This window comes from Hemitrygon akajei, chromosome 11, assembly GCF_048418815.1.
Source record: "Hemitrygon akajei chromosome 11, sHemAka1.3, whole genome shotgun sequence".
Taxonomy (NCBI): Eukaryota; Metazoa; Chordata; class Chondrichthyes; order Myliobatiformes; family Dasyatidae; genus Hemitrygon; species Hemitrygon akajei.
Window position 1 is genome coordinate 138,956,452 of NC_133134.1, and position 15,198 is coordinate 138,971,649.

The 15,198-nt window shown below is 41.7% G+C and overlaps 1 protein-coding gene across 2 annotated transcripts in view; it reads right to left on the reverse strand.

Annotated features, from left to right (window-relative positions):
* LOC140736059 (DEP domain-containing mTOR-interacting protein-like) overlaps positions 1-15,198 on the reverse strand; it is a 102,775-nt gene that overhangs the window by 43,889 nt on the left and 43,688 nt on the right. For both annotated transcript variants that reach the window (XM_073061782.1, XM_073061783.1), the window contains exons 4-6: positions 13,619-13,797; positions 11,121-11,303; positions 9,690-9,830 (exon numbers count right to left, since the gene is read on the reverse strand). In XM_073061782.1, the coding sequence (XP_072917883.1) occupies positions 9,690-9,830; positions 11,121-11,303; positions 13,619-13,797 (503 nt within the window). The remainder of the gene's footprint in view (positions 1-9,689; positions 9,831-11,120; positions 11,304-13,618; positions 13,798-15,198) is intronic.

Here is a 15,198-nt window from a genome sequence, read left to right on the forward strand (position 1 = left end):
ATGTTAAAACTAGCAATAAACATCAATATGACTTACACCAGAAAAGAACAGCAAATTAATTAAAATGGAAGTGGACACTTGCTCTGCTGCTTCTGTCATTCCACAAAATGAGTTTAAACAGCATTTTTAAGATACATAAAGATATGAAATTTTAAAGATACAACATAGGCAGGAAGAGGGATGAGGTCCTGAAGTGTGAGTTTCGGGAACTAGGCAGAAGGCTGAAGAACAGGACCTCAAGGGTGGCGTTCTCAGGATTGCTGCCAGTGCTACGTGATAGTGATGGTAAGAATTGGAGGAGATGGCAGTTGAATGCGTGGCTGAGAAGTTGGTGCAGGGCGCTGGGTTTTAGATTTTTGGATCATTGGGATCTCTTCTGGGAAGGTGGGACCTGTACAGATTGGATGGGTGATGAACAGAGAGCTTGAATACATACATGGAATTATGATGCAGTGGCCATTACGGAGACTTGGCTGGCACCAGGGCAGGAATGGATTCTCAATATTCCTGGATTTCAGTGCTTTAAAAGGGATGGGGGGGGAGGGGAGGAAGGGTGGCATTACTGGTCAGGGATACTATTACAGCTGCAGAAAGGGTGGATAATGTAGCAGGATCCTCTTTTGAGTCAGTATGGGTAGAAGTCAGGAACAGGAAGGGAGTAGTTACTCTACTGGGGGTATTCAATAGGCCCTCTGGTAGCAGCAGAGATACCGAGGAGCAGATTGGGAGGCAGATTTTGGAAAGGTGCAAAAATAACAGGGTTGTTATCATGGGTGACTTTAACTTCCCTAATATTGTTCGGCACTTGTTTAGTTCCAAGGATTTAGATGGGGCAGAGTTTGTTAAGTGTGTCCAGGATGGATTCCTGTCACAGTATGTTGACAGGCCGACTAGGGGGAATGCCATACTAGATCTAGTATTAGGTAATGAACTGGGTCAGGTCACAGATCTGTCAGTGGGTGGGCATCTGGGGGACAGTGATCACTGCTCACTGGCCTTTAACATTATCATGGAAAAGGATAGAATCAGAGAGGATAGGAAAATTTTTAATTGGGGAAGGGCAAATTATGAGGCTATAAGGCTAGAACTTGCGGGTGTGAATTGGGATGATGTTTTCGCAGGGAAATGTACTATGGACATGTGGTCGATGTTCAGGGATCTCTTGCAGGATGTTAGTGATAAATTTGTCCCGGTGAAGAAGATAAAGAATGTAGGGTGAAGGAACCATGGGTGACAAGTGAAGTGGAAAATCTAGTCAGGTGGAAGAAGGCAGCATACATGAGGTTTAGGAAGCAAGGATCAGATGGGTCTATTGAGGAATATAAGGTAGCAAGAAATGAGCTTAAGAAGGGGCTGAGGAAAGCAAGAAGGTGGCATGAGAAGGCCTTGATGAGTAGGGTAAAGGAAAACCCCAAGGCATTCTTCAATTATGTGAAGAACAAAAGGATGACAGGAGTGAAGGTAGGACAGATTAGAGATAAAAGTGGGAAGATGTGCCTGGAGGCTGAGGAAGTGAGCGAGGTCCTCAATGAATACTTCTCTTCGGTATTCACCAAGGAGAGGGAACTTGATGACGGTGAGGACAATATGAGTGAGGATTATGTTCTGGAGTATGTTGATATTAAGGGAGAGGAAGTGTTGGAGTTGTTAAAATACATTAGGACGGATAAGTCCCCGGGGCCTGACGGAATATTCCCCAGGCTGCTCCATGAGGCGAGGGAAGAGATTGCTGAGCCTCTGGCTAGGATCTTTATGTCCTCGTTGTCCACAGGAATGGTACCTGAGGATTGGAGGGAGGTGAATGTTGTCCCCTTGTTCAAAAAAGGTAGTAGGGATAGTCCGGGTAATTATAGACCAGTGAGCCTTACGTCTGTGGTGGGAAAGCTGTTGGAAAAGATTCTTAGAGATAGAATCTATGGGCATTTAGAGAATCACGGTCTGATCAGGGACAGTCAGCATGGCTTTGTGAAGGCCAGATCATGCCTAACAAGCCTGATAGAGTTCTTTGAGGAGATGACCAGGCATATAGATGAGGGTAGTGCAGTGGATGTGATCTACATGGATTTTAGTAAGGCATTTGACAAGGTTCCACATGGTAGGCTTATTCAGAAAATCAGAAGGCATGGGATCCAGGGAAGTTTGGCCTGGTGGATTCAGAATTGGCTTGCCTGCAGAAGGCAGAGGGTCGTGGTGGAGGGAGTACATTCAGATTGGAGGGTTGTGACTAGTGGTGTCCCACAAGGATCTGTTCTGGGACCTCTACTTTTCATGATTTTTATTAATGACCTGGATGTGGGGGTAGAAGGGTGGGTTGGTAAGTTTGCAGACAACACAAAGGTTGGTGGTGTTGTAGATAGTGTAGAGGATTGTGGAAGATTGCAGAGAGACATTGATAGGATGCAGAAGTGAGCTGAGAAGTGGCAGATGGAGTTCAACCCGGAGAAGTGTCAGGTGGTACACTTTGGAAGGACAAACTCCAAGGCAGAGTACAAAGTAAATGATAGGATACTTGGTAGTGTGGAGGAGCAGAGGGATCTGGAGGTACATGTCCACAGATCCCTGAAAGTTGCCTCACAGGTAGATAGGGTAGTTAAGAAAGCTTATGGGGTGTTAGCTTTCATAAGTCGAGGGATAGAATTTAAGAGACACGATGTAATGATGCAGCTCTATAAAACTCTAGTTAGGCCCCACTTGGAGTACTGTGTCCAGTTCTGGTTGCCTCAGTATAGGAAGGATATGGAAGCATTGGAAAGGGTACAGAGGAGATTTACCAGGATGCTGCCTGGTTTAGAGAGTATGGATTATGATCAGAGATTAAGGGAGCTAGGGCTTTACTCTTTGGAGAGAAGGAGGATGAGAGGAGACATGATAGAGGTGTACAAGATATTAAGAGGAATAGACAGAGTGGACAGCCAACGCCTCTTCCCCAAGGCACCACTGCTCAATACAAGAGGACATGGCTTTAAGTTAAGGGGAAGGAAGTTCAAGGAGGATATTAGAGGAAGATTTTTCACTCAGAGAGTGGTTGGTGCGTGGAATGCACTGACTGAGTCAGTGGTGGAGGCAGACACACTAATGAAGTTTAAGAGACTACTAGACAGGTATACGGAGGAATTTAAGGTCGGGTGTTATATGTGAGGCAGGGTTTGAGAGTCAGCACAACATTATGCACCGAAGGGCCTGTAATGTTCTGTACTATTCTAGTTCTATACTAAACTGAAGCTCGCAGATATCTAACTAAGAACTTACACTGGAGAAAAGATAACTCCTGTGGGAATGACATTCCTAACAGTGAAATACTAGAACCAACAAGCAACATTGGGCTTAAATGTGGTAAAAACAAGAGGGCCAGCATTGTGGGGGTGTGATTGGCCGAGCCAACTACAACTTGATTGGAGATCCATCGACAAATGCCATGCCACACCCCCTGGAATATATTCAACTGAAAGCAAAATAAGGAATGTAGTGAATGATGTCACTGCAGAGTTCAAGGACGGCACTGGAAAACTCAAACATATCAAGGGTAAAACAGTGCTAACTGAAAATGGCAACATCTAAGTTTTACAAAGCCCGTCCAGTTCATTCCACTATCCATGATAAAGTAGCCAGTGAGCTAGATCGCATAGAGACTGAAGGAATTCTTTCCAAGATTGATTGGAGCCCATGGGTAACACCAGTGACCTCACTAGCCAAGAAGATCTTGGCTACTGACAGGGTCTGTCAGAATCTGTGGTGATTTTAAAGCCACCATCAACCCAATACTGAAAGTAAATCAATGTCCTCTGCCCTGGATAGAGCATGTCTTTGCAACCTTTCTGGAGGGAAATAATTCAACAAATTGGACTTAGCTGATGCCTACCTACAGATGGAAATGCAAGAAGAGTCCAAAGTGTTTCTCATTGTAAACTACTACAAGGTACTCAGCTTGTGGAGCTTTCCACAACCAGCTTCCTCCATGTCTGAGAGGTCCCTACAGCATCAGTTTTACATTGAACTCCAAATTACATCATGGATGTCTGATCAGAGTCCATTCTCTAATTAAAATATCATTCTTCCCTTTCTCTTGATGAAGGGACTCCGAAATGTTCCACAATAAAGGAGCACTATTCAGAACTTTCCCCAGATTTAACTATCAGTGTGTATTTTGGGTGTGATTGTGTACAAATGTTTCATGTCATACACACACCTCACTTAACACTTTCCTGGGAGTGTTGTTTCATTATAACATTCTTGGGTTTCCAGTTTGAACCTTCAGCTGGATAACTGTGGTATATTTTTTAAAAATGTTTTTTTGGAGCTGCATGTGCCTGCGGCAAGAACCCAAAGGAGATCCCAACCCTGTCCACTGTTGAATGCTGCAGTAACAGTGGCAGCCTGGCATTAATCCTGCCCTTCACTGTCGCTCCACCATCAACAGATCAGCCATGGCATAGCCTGGGATGGCTGCCTATAAGAGTTTGCTCGGGTGGGCTAGAATGAATAATGTAGTCAATCAGCAATCCATTGTGTGGCTCATGGTTACATGTCAGCTGGTCTGGTGTGTGTGAGACATTTCTGGAGTCTGGCATCACCTGCTTCATGGGTTGCCAAACCACACAGATTCCACTGTTTCTGCCATCACCTGATGGAAATGGCCATCTTCCTTTTGTTTGCCCCTGTAGCCCAGAGGTTGCAGGTTCAACAGTGCTGCTCCAACAAAAATATCTTCTCCGGTGTGGGATAGCCGAAGAGAAATCGGCTGTACGATAGGCCACGACGATCCAAGCAGACAGTCTACACCAGGAGCAGTCACAGCCAGTCCCCAGCAGTGTCCCGACCGGGGTGAGTCTTGACCCGACATCACAGGTCCAAGGGACTGCACTTCCCGCCCCAGCCTTCTCAGACAGTTTCTGCAGACTGTGCTGTGGGGCAATCCCTTATTGGATTTCAACACAGCAGTTGGGAAGGCAGAAGTTCATATCAGGGTCCCAGTAGTAGGTGTGTCAGTAATGCATGCATCTCTTTATATATAATGCTTTAAAGGCCCGCTTCAGCGTCAATTCCATTGATGCTCTTATTACTGTGATGACATGTTGAGGAGTCAGCAATGTTGTGTCAAGCTGTTCAAGAGTATTTTAACAAACGGTGAGTCAACTTTCGAGAGAGGGAATATTCACACCTTGTAAAGCTGGTCACAGTTCAAATTTGTACATCTCTGTGTGGACATATGTGATCATTTCAAACCTCACAGGTCAATGTTATTTATGTTGTAAGCAGATACTCTGTGTGTTAAATCCTGTGCTAAGCTGTTTTGAGCTGTGGGTACCGTGGAATTTGTTATTTGTTTCGATAGTCATGCTTTACGGTTGTTTATTAACAGTATGATTTCAGGAAGTTAGTATTTTGCATTGAAACAAAATTGTGAGCAGTTATACTTTACTCATTAACAAGGCACTGCATGTCACCTTGCAGTAGTGTAGTTGACTTTTACCATAAATAGTAATTTATTACAGAGGTCTATCCTTGTCCCAGTTTCTTTCATCTACAGCCTCTGCTTGGCATGACCCCATTTTGTAATTTCATTACAAGTCTTTAAGGTTTAGGTACATGGTAGCTATTAGATTGAGTTATTGTCCAAACTGCAGACCTCAACACTTATGCCACCAGAAGTACCAATAAGTGTTCGACAGACCACGGCCTAATCCTCTTTGTTGACTTCAAGAGCCTTCTGCACTAAACAATATACAGCATAAAAAAAGCGGTCCCAACACCGACCCCTGGCGGAACACCACTCATCACTGGTAGCCACCCAGAAAAGGATCCTTTTATTCCTAGTCACTGCCTCTTGCCAATCAGCCTATGCTCAAACCATGCCAGTAACTTTCATCTATTACCATGGACTCTGAACTTGGTAAGCAGCCTCATGTGTGGCACCTTGTCAAAGGTCTTCTGAAAGTCTAAGTATAGAACATCAGCTACATCACCTTTATCTATCCTACATGTAATCTCCTCAAAGAATTCCAACAGGTTCATCAGGCAAGATTTTCTCTTAAGGAAACTATGTTGATTTTGTCCTATCTTGTCCTGTATTGCCAAGTACTCCATATCCTCACCCTTAGCAATTAAATCCAACATTTTCCCAACCACTGAGGTCAGGCTATCTATAATTTCCTTTCTGCTGCCTAACTCCCTTCTTAAAGAGTGGGGTTACATTTGCAATTTTCCAATCCTCTGGCACCATGCCAGAGTCCAGTGATTCTTGAAAGATCATTACTAATGCCTCCATAATCTCAACTACCACCTCTTTCAGGGTGTTGTTCTTTTGGTCCGGGCAACTTTTGTACCCTGAGGTCTTTCAGCTTTTTGAGCACCTTCTCGCTTGTAATAGTAACTGCACTCACTTCTCTTCCCTTCACTCTTCATCATCTGGCACATGCTAATGTCTTCCACAGTGAAGACTGATGCAAAATACTCATTTAGTTCATCTGCTATCTCCCTGTTCCCCCGTTATTATGTTTCTGGACTCATTTTCTAGCAAGCCTATACCCACTCTTATCTCTTATATATTTTTACATACTTGAAAAAGCTTTTACTATCCACTTCTCCCTACCAAACTTCAAGATGAACTCATTAATATTGTGATCACTGTCGCCAATTGGTTCTTTTACGTTAAGCTCCCTGATCAACTCTGGTTCATTATGTAACACCCAATCCAGTTTGGTAGACTCTAGTAGACTCAATGACAAACTGCTCTAAAGAGCCGGGGTGACTACTTCCCTGCAACTATGATCGATTATTTCCTCACTCTTCCGTACAAGCTGAAGGTCACCAGCTGCTGCTCCAGATCCCTAAGACAGTCTTCAAGGAGCTGCAGCTAGATGTACTTCATGCAGATGTAGTTCCCTGGAAGACTCTGGGTCTCTCGGGACTCCAGCATCTGTCATGAAGAACACACAACAGCCATTTACTACAGCAGGTACCTTAATAGAAGCGTATTCAGAGCCAATGCCTCCTTCAAGCTAAAGCCTCCTTTGAGCCAAAACCTGACACTGCTACTACGCTCATCATTGGCCTACTCCCAACAATGGCCACCTGGCTTATCCCTTCTGTACTTCTAAACAAGTGTTGCCAACCTGCAATAAACCTCATCGCGGTGCCTGCTGCTGCTGCTTGGGCTGTCAGAATTATCCCGAATGCCCACGTAGCTCTCCTTTCAAAACAGCATTGCTGACCTGTGATAAAACTCATCGCTGTGACCTGCTCCTGCCGCTGATGGGGCTGTTGAAATTTCAAATCGCAACACCAAGAGGTCCTTGGAGAGGAGAAGAGGGTGCTGGATTTTTACCGCCCTCTGTGTGAAAGTGAATTCAGACTTTGCTAACAGATCTTGCAACTGCACTGATTGATCTGCTATATTCAAGGAAATGTTAAGAATGAAAACAATGTTAACAATGAAAACTTCAAACCCTTTTATCAATATCCTTTCCATTTTTCCTGTTTTAAACACCCAATATAATTTTTATGATTCTACAATGCAATGTTCTGTAGGGCCTAAATGATCAAGTCTTCTATAGACCATAAGACAAAGGAGCAGAAGTCGGCCACTCGGCCCATCGAGTCTGCTCCGCCATTTCATCATGAGCAGATGCAATCTCCCCTTTAGTCCCATTCCCCCACCTTCTCACCATAACCTTTGATGCCCTGACTATTCAAATACCTATCAATCTCTGCCTTAAATACACCCAATGACTTAGCCTCCACTGCCGCCCATGGCAACAAATTCCATAGATTCACCACCCTCTGGCTAAAAGAATTTTTTCGCATCTCTGTTCTGAATGGGCGCCCTGCAATCCTCAAGTCATGTCCTCTCATACTAGACTCCCCAACCATGGGAAACAACTTTGCCACATCCACTCTGTCCATGCCTTTCAACATTCAAAATGTTTCTATGAGGTCCCCCATCGTTCTTCTAAACTCCAAGGAGTACAGTCCAAGAGCGGTCAAACATTCCTCATATGTTAACCCTCTCATTCCCGGAATCATTCGAGTGAATCTTCTCTGAACCCTCTCCAATGTCAGCACATCCTTTTTTAAATAAGGAGCCCAAAACTGCACACAGTATTCCAAGTGAGGTCTTACCAGTGCCTTATAGAGCCTCAACATCACATCCCTGCTCTTATATTCTATTCCTCTAGAATTACAGTAACAATAACTAAAAATAAATCCTATCAAAATGAAGATTGTTCTGTAGTCCCATTGTAGTCTCAAGTCCCGATGCATCTCTGAACTTTGAATTCTCTCCCCATTTAAATAATAGTCTGCCCATTTATTTCTTTTACCAAGGTGCATGACCATACACTTTCCGACATTGTAATTCATTTGCCACTTCTTTGCCCATTCTCCCAATCTATCCAAGTCTCTCTGCAGACTCTCTGTTTCCTCAGCACTACTGGCTCCTCCACCTGTCTTTGTATCATCAGCAAACTTAGCCACAAAGCCATCTATTCCATAATCCAAATTGTTGATATACAACGTAAAAAGAAGCAGCCCCAACACGGACCCCTGTGGAACACCACTGGTAACCGGCAGCCAACCAGAATGGGATCCTTTCATTCCCACTCTCTGTTTCCTGCCAATCAACCAATGCTCTATCCAGATATGTAACTTTCCTGTAATTCCATGGGCTCTTATCTTGCTTAGCAGCCTCATGTGCGGCACCTTGTCAAAGGCCTTCTAAAAATCCAAATACACAACATCCACTGCACCTCCCTTGTCTAGCCTCAAAAAATTGCACTAGGTTTGTCAGGCAGGATTTTTCTTTAAGGAAACCATGCTGAGTTCTGCCTATCTTGTCATATGCCTCCAGGTACTCCGTAACCTCATCCTTGACAATCAACTCCAACAACTTCCCAACCACCGATGTCAAGCTAACAGGTCTATAATTTCCTTTTTGCTTCCTTGCCCCCTTCTTAAATAGCGGAGTGACATTTGCAATCTTCCAGTCCTCCGGAACCAGGCCAGAATCTATCGACTTATGAAAGATCATTACTAATGCCTCCGCAATCTCCACTGCTACTTCCTTCAGAACACGAGGGTGTATTCCATCTGGTCCAGGAGACCAGATATGCCTGGTCTATGCCTGATAAAAAATTAAAATGTGCATTTACAGCCAATTACTTCCCATCCAACTGAACAAAAACAAATATATGAGATTTGTATAATTTTTCAGTATATGTTCTTGGCTTGAGTTGGTTGGAGAAGGAATATTGAGTGCTAATAACTAGTAAATAGGGATGTGGATTGTGCTAATGCAGTAACAGGAAACTACAGAAAAAGCCTTAAGGTAGAGAGACACAGCAGCGACAAAGCCCAAGTTTCAGGAATTTCATTAGTTATGTTATGGAGGGCACACATTGTTGTAACAGAAAATTGAACTTTCTATTTAACTAACTTAGACTTGTGGATAATCACTTTACTCTGTAATCAAGACCTAGTTTGTTACTTAATATCTTCAGTAATTTCCATCCTGTTGTCAAAATCTAGGTAGGTCAGCTTTGGCTGAACATGTGCACCAGTCTTATTAAATTGTCCGTAATCTGAAATACCAAATCTGCGTAGTCTTTGAATTTGCTCCAATTTGTGTCTGGTCTACTAATAAAACAATACATTTCTGAATTCACTTTGCTTGCTTTAATTGTACTTGCTCCAACCTGATTTGGGGTTACATTCCACTGAAGGCACACAGGCAAGACTTGGAGTTGTATTGTAAAAGGCTGTAGTTCCTGTGACGGTAGAGGTAATGCTGCTCCGACGCACTGCTGATACCACCTTTATTTCTTTATTGGTTTGCACTGGCAATTGAAACATGAAGCAAGTTAGGCATTCATCACATTGGCTACACATCATCACAGAATTAAATGCATAGCAATAACATTAACTAGTAGGCTAGAAGACTGGGTCAGGAAGGCTGTTGGGTCATTAGGACAAGATAGGTTTTTGAATGGGAAAGAAAACACATATTCTTATCCCTCACTGGCTCATTCCCATAAATCTCAGGAATTCTAAACCTCGCTGGTGCATTACAAAGTTATACAGTTATACAGAACACAAACAGATCCTTCAGCCCAACTTCTCCATGCCAAACACGTTGCCTGCATTTGGCTCACGTCCCTCTAAACACTTCCTGTCCATGAACCTGTTCAAATGCCCTTTAAACATTGTAATTATCTTTGAGGATGAGATCAAATTAGCCTTCATTATGGAAATAAACACCAAGTTTACAGTGTAGGGAAAACCTCTGATCTTTTCAAAAGAACTTTAATATCCACATATTTTGATATTTCACGTTTTTTGCGATTGCTGATCCATTGTGTTCTTTTTTAATTACCATTATGGATTACACTTACACAAATATCTCTATCATTGTGTTTCATCTTCCATCTACCTGTTCTGCACAAAAAAATTACAAAGCCTTGCAAGAGAAACTAAATTCCAATTCTCAGGCTTGAATCCATCTTGTGCCATCTTATTTTGAGCAGGAATGAGCAAGGGGTGGCACAGCAGTGTAGCAGTTAGTGCAACATTTTTACAGTGCCACCGACCCGGGTTTAATTCCACGGCTGTCTGTAAACAGACGGGTGCTCCGGTTTCTCCACATATTCCAAAGATGTACAGGTTTGTAGGTTAATTGGTTACATGGGTGGAACTGGGCGGCACAGGTTCATTGGGCTGGAAGGGTCTGTTGCTGTGCTATATTTCTAAATAAATCAAATTTAATTTAAACATAGAACTTCTAGGAATAGAACTCAATAAAAAAAGATAACTTCTAGCAATAATGGACAGATATGGTAAATTGATTGGTTAATTCGACAATTAAATGTTACAAGTTTGTTCACAAGCTACATAAATTTAAACATTACACACAAAATGCATTTCGTGTATGTTGTTTAAATTTCCAGCATCTGCAGATTTCCTCGTGTTTGCCCTTTAAATTTAAACATTTTTGAGATAATTGATGCCAAAACCATGCTGAGCTTTTACACTTGATGAAATAAACAAAAATGCATTTCACCAAAATATATAATAAATGTCCAATTGATATAAATTTCATACATTCATGCATTATTCTAAAATACTTCCACCTGAGAGAAAACTGGAACCGTCCTGTTCTGGATTCAGCTTTCGCAGGCAGAAAGGACTGTCATGGGATTCTTGTGCCATCCATGAGCTTTCATTTAAGAGCTCAGTCAGTCGCCGTCTTCGACGAAAGTTTATGCGGAACTGGTAGAGCAAGTTACTGTCAAAAAAGTGGTGGCGATTCGAAACTGAAGAACAACAAATCATTTTCTTAATAAAGGCAAACCTGTTATCTTGGCATCCTTCAATTCCTTAGTAATATTACTATATAACAACTGCTGGTGCCAAGGCATGTACTTGTCTTTCTCCCCAATGGATAGATTACAATTTATCCAGAGCATTACCATAAGACCATGAAGATATAGGAACAGAACAATGATCATCTTAATGGTTTGGTCTACAGCAGGGGTACCCAGCCTTTTTTAATGCCATGGACTAATAGCATTAAGCAAGGTGGTCCACGAACCCCAGGCCTAGAGCATTAAACTCTCCTTACATTGACATAAAGTCAGCAACTTGGCTGAAACATTATTACACTTTACACTGGATGTTTTGGCATAAAACTGAAAATGCCACCCCAAGTCAGCAAATTTGTGGATGAAACCAAAATTGGGGGTGAGGTGGACAGTAAGGAAGGCTATCATGGCTTGCAGAGGGATCTGCAAAAGCTGGAAAAATGGGCTGAAAAATGGCAGATAGAATTTAATACAGACAAGCCCAAGGTTTTGTATTTCAGTCAGTCCAACCAGGGTAGGTCTTACACAATGAACAGTAGGATATTGAGGAGTGTGGTAGAACAAAGAGATCTGGGAATACAGATCTATAATTCATTGAAAGTGGTGTTACAGACAGATAGAGCCATCAAGAAAGCTCTTGGCATGTTGGCCTTCATAAATCAATATATTGAGTACAGGAGATGGGATGTTATGTTGAAGTTGCATAGGATATTGTTGAGGCCTAATTTGGAGTATTGTGTGCAGGAAAAATGTAAACAAAAGTTGAAAGCGTACAGAAAAAATTCATAAGGATGTTGCCAGGTCTGGAGGACCTAAGTTAAAAGGAAAGACTGAACAGGTTAAGACTGTATCCTTTAGAACATAGAAGACTGAGAGAAGATTTGATAGAGGTATACAAAATTATGAAGGGTACGGATAGGGTATATGCAAGCAGGCTTTTTTCACTGAGGTTGGATGGAACTATAACCAGATGACATGGGATCATGGCTTTAGCGTGAATGGCAAGAAGTTTAAGAGGAACATGAGGGGTAATTTCTCCACTCAGAGAGTCTTGAGGATGTAGAATTAGCTGCCAGCACAAGTGGTGCATGCAAGCTTGATTTCAACGTTTAAGAGAAGTTTGGATAGGCATTAATAGCAGGGATATGGTCCTGGTGCAGGTCGATGGGAATAGGCATTTTAAATGGTTTCGGAATGGACTAGATGGTTTCAGTGCTGTATGACTCTAATGATTTATTCTGTACCAACTGCATCTGGCTTCATGATTCCCTCTGAATATTGAGATGATTAGTGATGTATAAGTGGTACTCTTCTTGTATAGAGTCAGGAGAATGACAGATAGCTGTGTAACATTTTATTAGTTCTTTTGGATGCGCTTCAACGCCATTGCATCAGAGTTCTGGAAAATTAACAGTACATCTCACATTGAATTTATCAACTACTTATCAAATACTTAAATATGCCTGGCCCTCCGCCTGTAAGTAATAAATGTTCAAACTTGTCATTTTGGTGCCTTGCATTGAACAACATTCTGAATTCTGGTTTGGACAGATTTATTTTAGGAGGAGGAAGCATTAAGGTATGGGAGCGCCAAAGAATGAAATATTAAAATAGCTGAAAGCAGTGCCTGCAATGGCGACTGAAGGAGGGAAAGGAACCAAAATGATTGCATTTAGAAGAAATGGAATGAGGTAAATACACAAGTATGAAGGGACAGTTAAATGGAATAAAATAAAGGAGGTCATGGTTTAAGGGCGAAAGGTCAAATGGTTAAAGAAACATGAAGGAGATTATCTTCATTCAGAGTGTGGCGAATGTGTGCTACCAGCCAAAATGTTGGATGTGGGGTCTATTTCACCATTTAAGAGAAATTTGAATAATGGATAAGTACACGGATGGTGGGGGGGTGGGGTGGGGTATGGGAGCAGGACAACAGGACGGCAGAATAATAGTTCGGCATGGACCAGATGGACTGCAGGGCCTGTTTTCTATGTTGTGGTGTTCTAGGACTATGATTCTAAAATCAGATTTTAAAAATACAGGTGTTTAACAGATTGGAGTTCTGAGATCTAGTGTCAGTTAATGAAGAATAATGGATGTATAGCATTTTCTAAACTTCAAGATATGACTTGCTGGGTATGCAAATAAAATATATGCAAATATGTGAACTAACTAGAAACTTAAATATAAAGGCAGCATATGTAAATAGATAATTTCATGTTTAAAAGATAGATATATACAGTCAACATCTACTAGAGCTTCCTTACCATGTTGAATGATTCCATGTTCAAGCTCTCGTCGGCAAAGCTCCACTGCTTCTTTCCTTGAAGAAGCTTCCCCTTCTTTTATCAGCCAGTCAATGATTTCACAGCCAGAAACACTACGTTGGTACTTTACTCCATTTTCCTCTTGCAATTTCATAATTGTATTCTCAGAATTAATAAGCCTGTCAATGGCAGATTAACTGTGTAGAGATGTACATGTCCCAAAATAATCAGATATCTAAAAGGAACACTTGTTCCAAAACAGAAGATATTATATATATAACTCAAACCAAAATTTTAAATAGGCACTTCTTAGATTAGAATCTTTGCGCTTTGGGCTTGTTTTCAACAATATCTTGAAGAACTGAACCAAGTGGAGCAATTTCTAAAATATATATCAAAATTTGCTCGTCAGTCTAAGCCATTTCTGCTGTTTCTGTGTTGTATAAACATTGAATGAAGAGCCAGAACTTCCAGGCGGTAGCAAGCTGTCCAAGCTTGCTACTTACTGGCTTCTAAATAAAATCAGCACTTACCTGGAGCAATTCAAGCCAGTGCAGGTTCGGCAGGTAGATTTCACCGTGGAACTGCTGGTGAACTACAGACATTTGCTCTCCACTGTACTTTACTCCAGCATCAAAGCAAAGCTGGAATGACAGCAGTGATCGGATAAAATCAGGACTTGCTAATTCCTCCACAGAAGTCCCAAATTTCTACACAGTTGTGGAGGCAAAATGAAGCAGTTCCACGTGGAATCACTATTGCCTACGGAGAAATTTAGAGCCCAAGCTAAAAACTGCATTTTTCTGGTTTGCTGCTCAACTGGTATGATGTCTTCCTTGCTGCTGGGAATCAGAAATTGTGAGAACAATGGGAGAGAAGGGGCCCAGACCACTAAACTCTTTGTAGCAGCCTTCAAGGTCAAGTCAGCACTGGGACTTCATTGCCCAAGGCAAAGTACAGACCTTTGTATCTTTGTACAGAGTACCAAACTGTTCTGTAAATGTGACACAGGATCATAGACAAAGAGGCTTCGTCCAGAATTCTCACTAAAATCAGTACCTCCAACAATATAGCACTCAACTTTACATTGAAGTATGTTTTGAAGCAATCTTGTAACTAACAGATTAATGTTAAACCAAGACACCCCATTAACAAGACCTTTTCTCTTAGTCTTTTTAATGATTACTCAAAACCCATGTTAATCTGCCTTTTAATTTTGCAGCTACTATTTTGTTTTCCAGTGCACTTTAACATTTCCTATTCTAATTTCAGATCCAAACATTTGAAGTATTTTATTTATTCTTAAAATCATTATCTAATCTACCCTGAACATGCAGAGAGAAAAATGCTTTGTTAAGTTTATATCTTTCATGACCTTGGGTCACTCCAAAGCACTTTAAAACCCGTGAAGAATTTTAAGCATTCCATTCGAAGCACAGCACCTGAGAAAGCAGATAGGTTCACAATTTAATGCCTCATCTCATGGACACCATCTCTGATAATGATTCTAGCCCTCAGATCCAACAGAGTACCCTTTTGAATCCACAAGTTTCCAACTGAAAGTTGATTGCACTATCAAC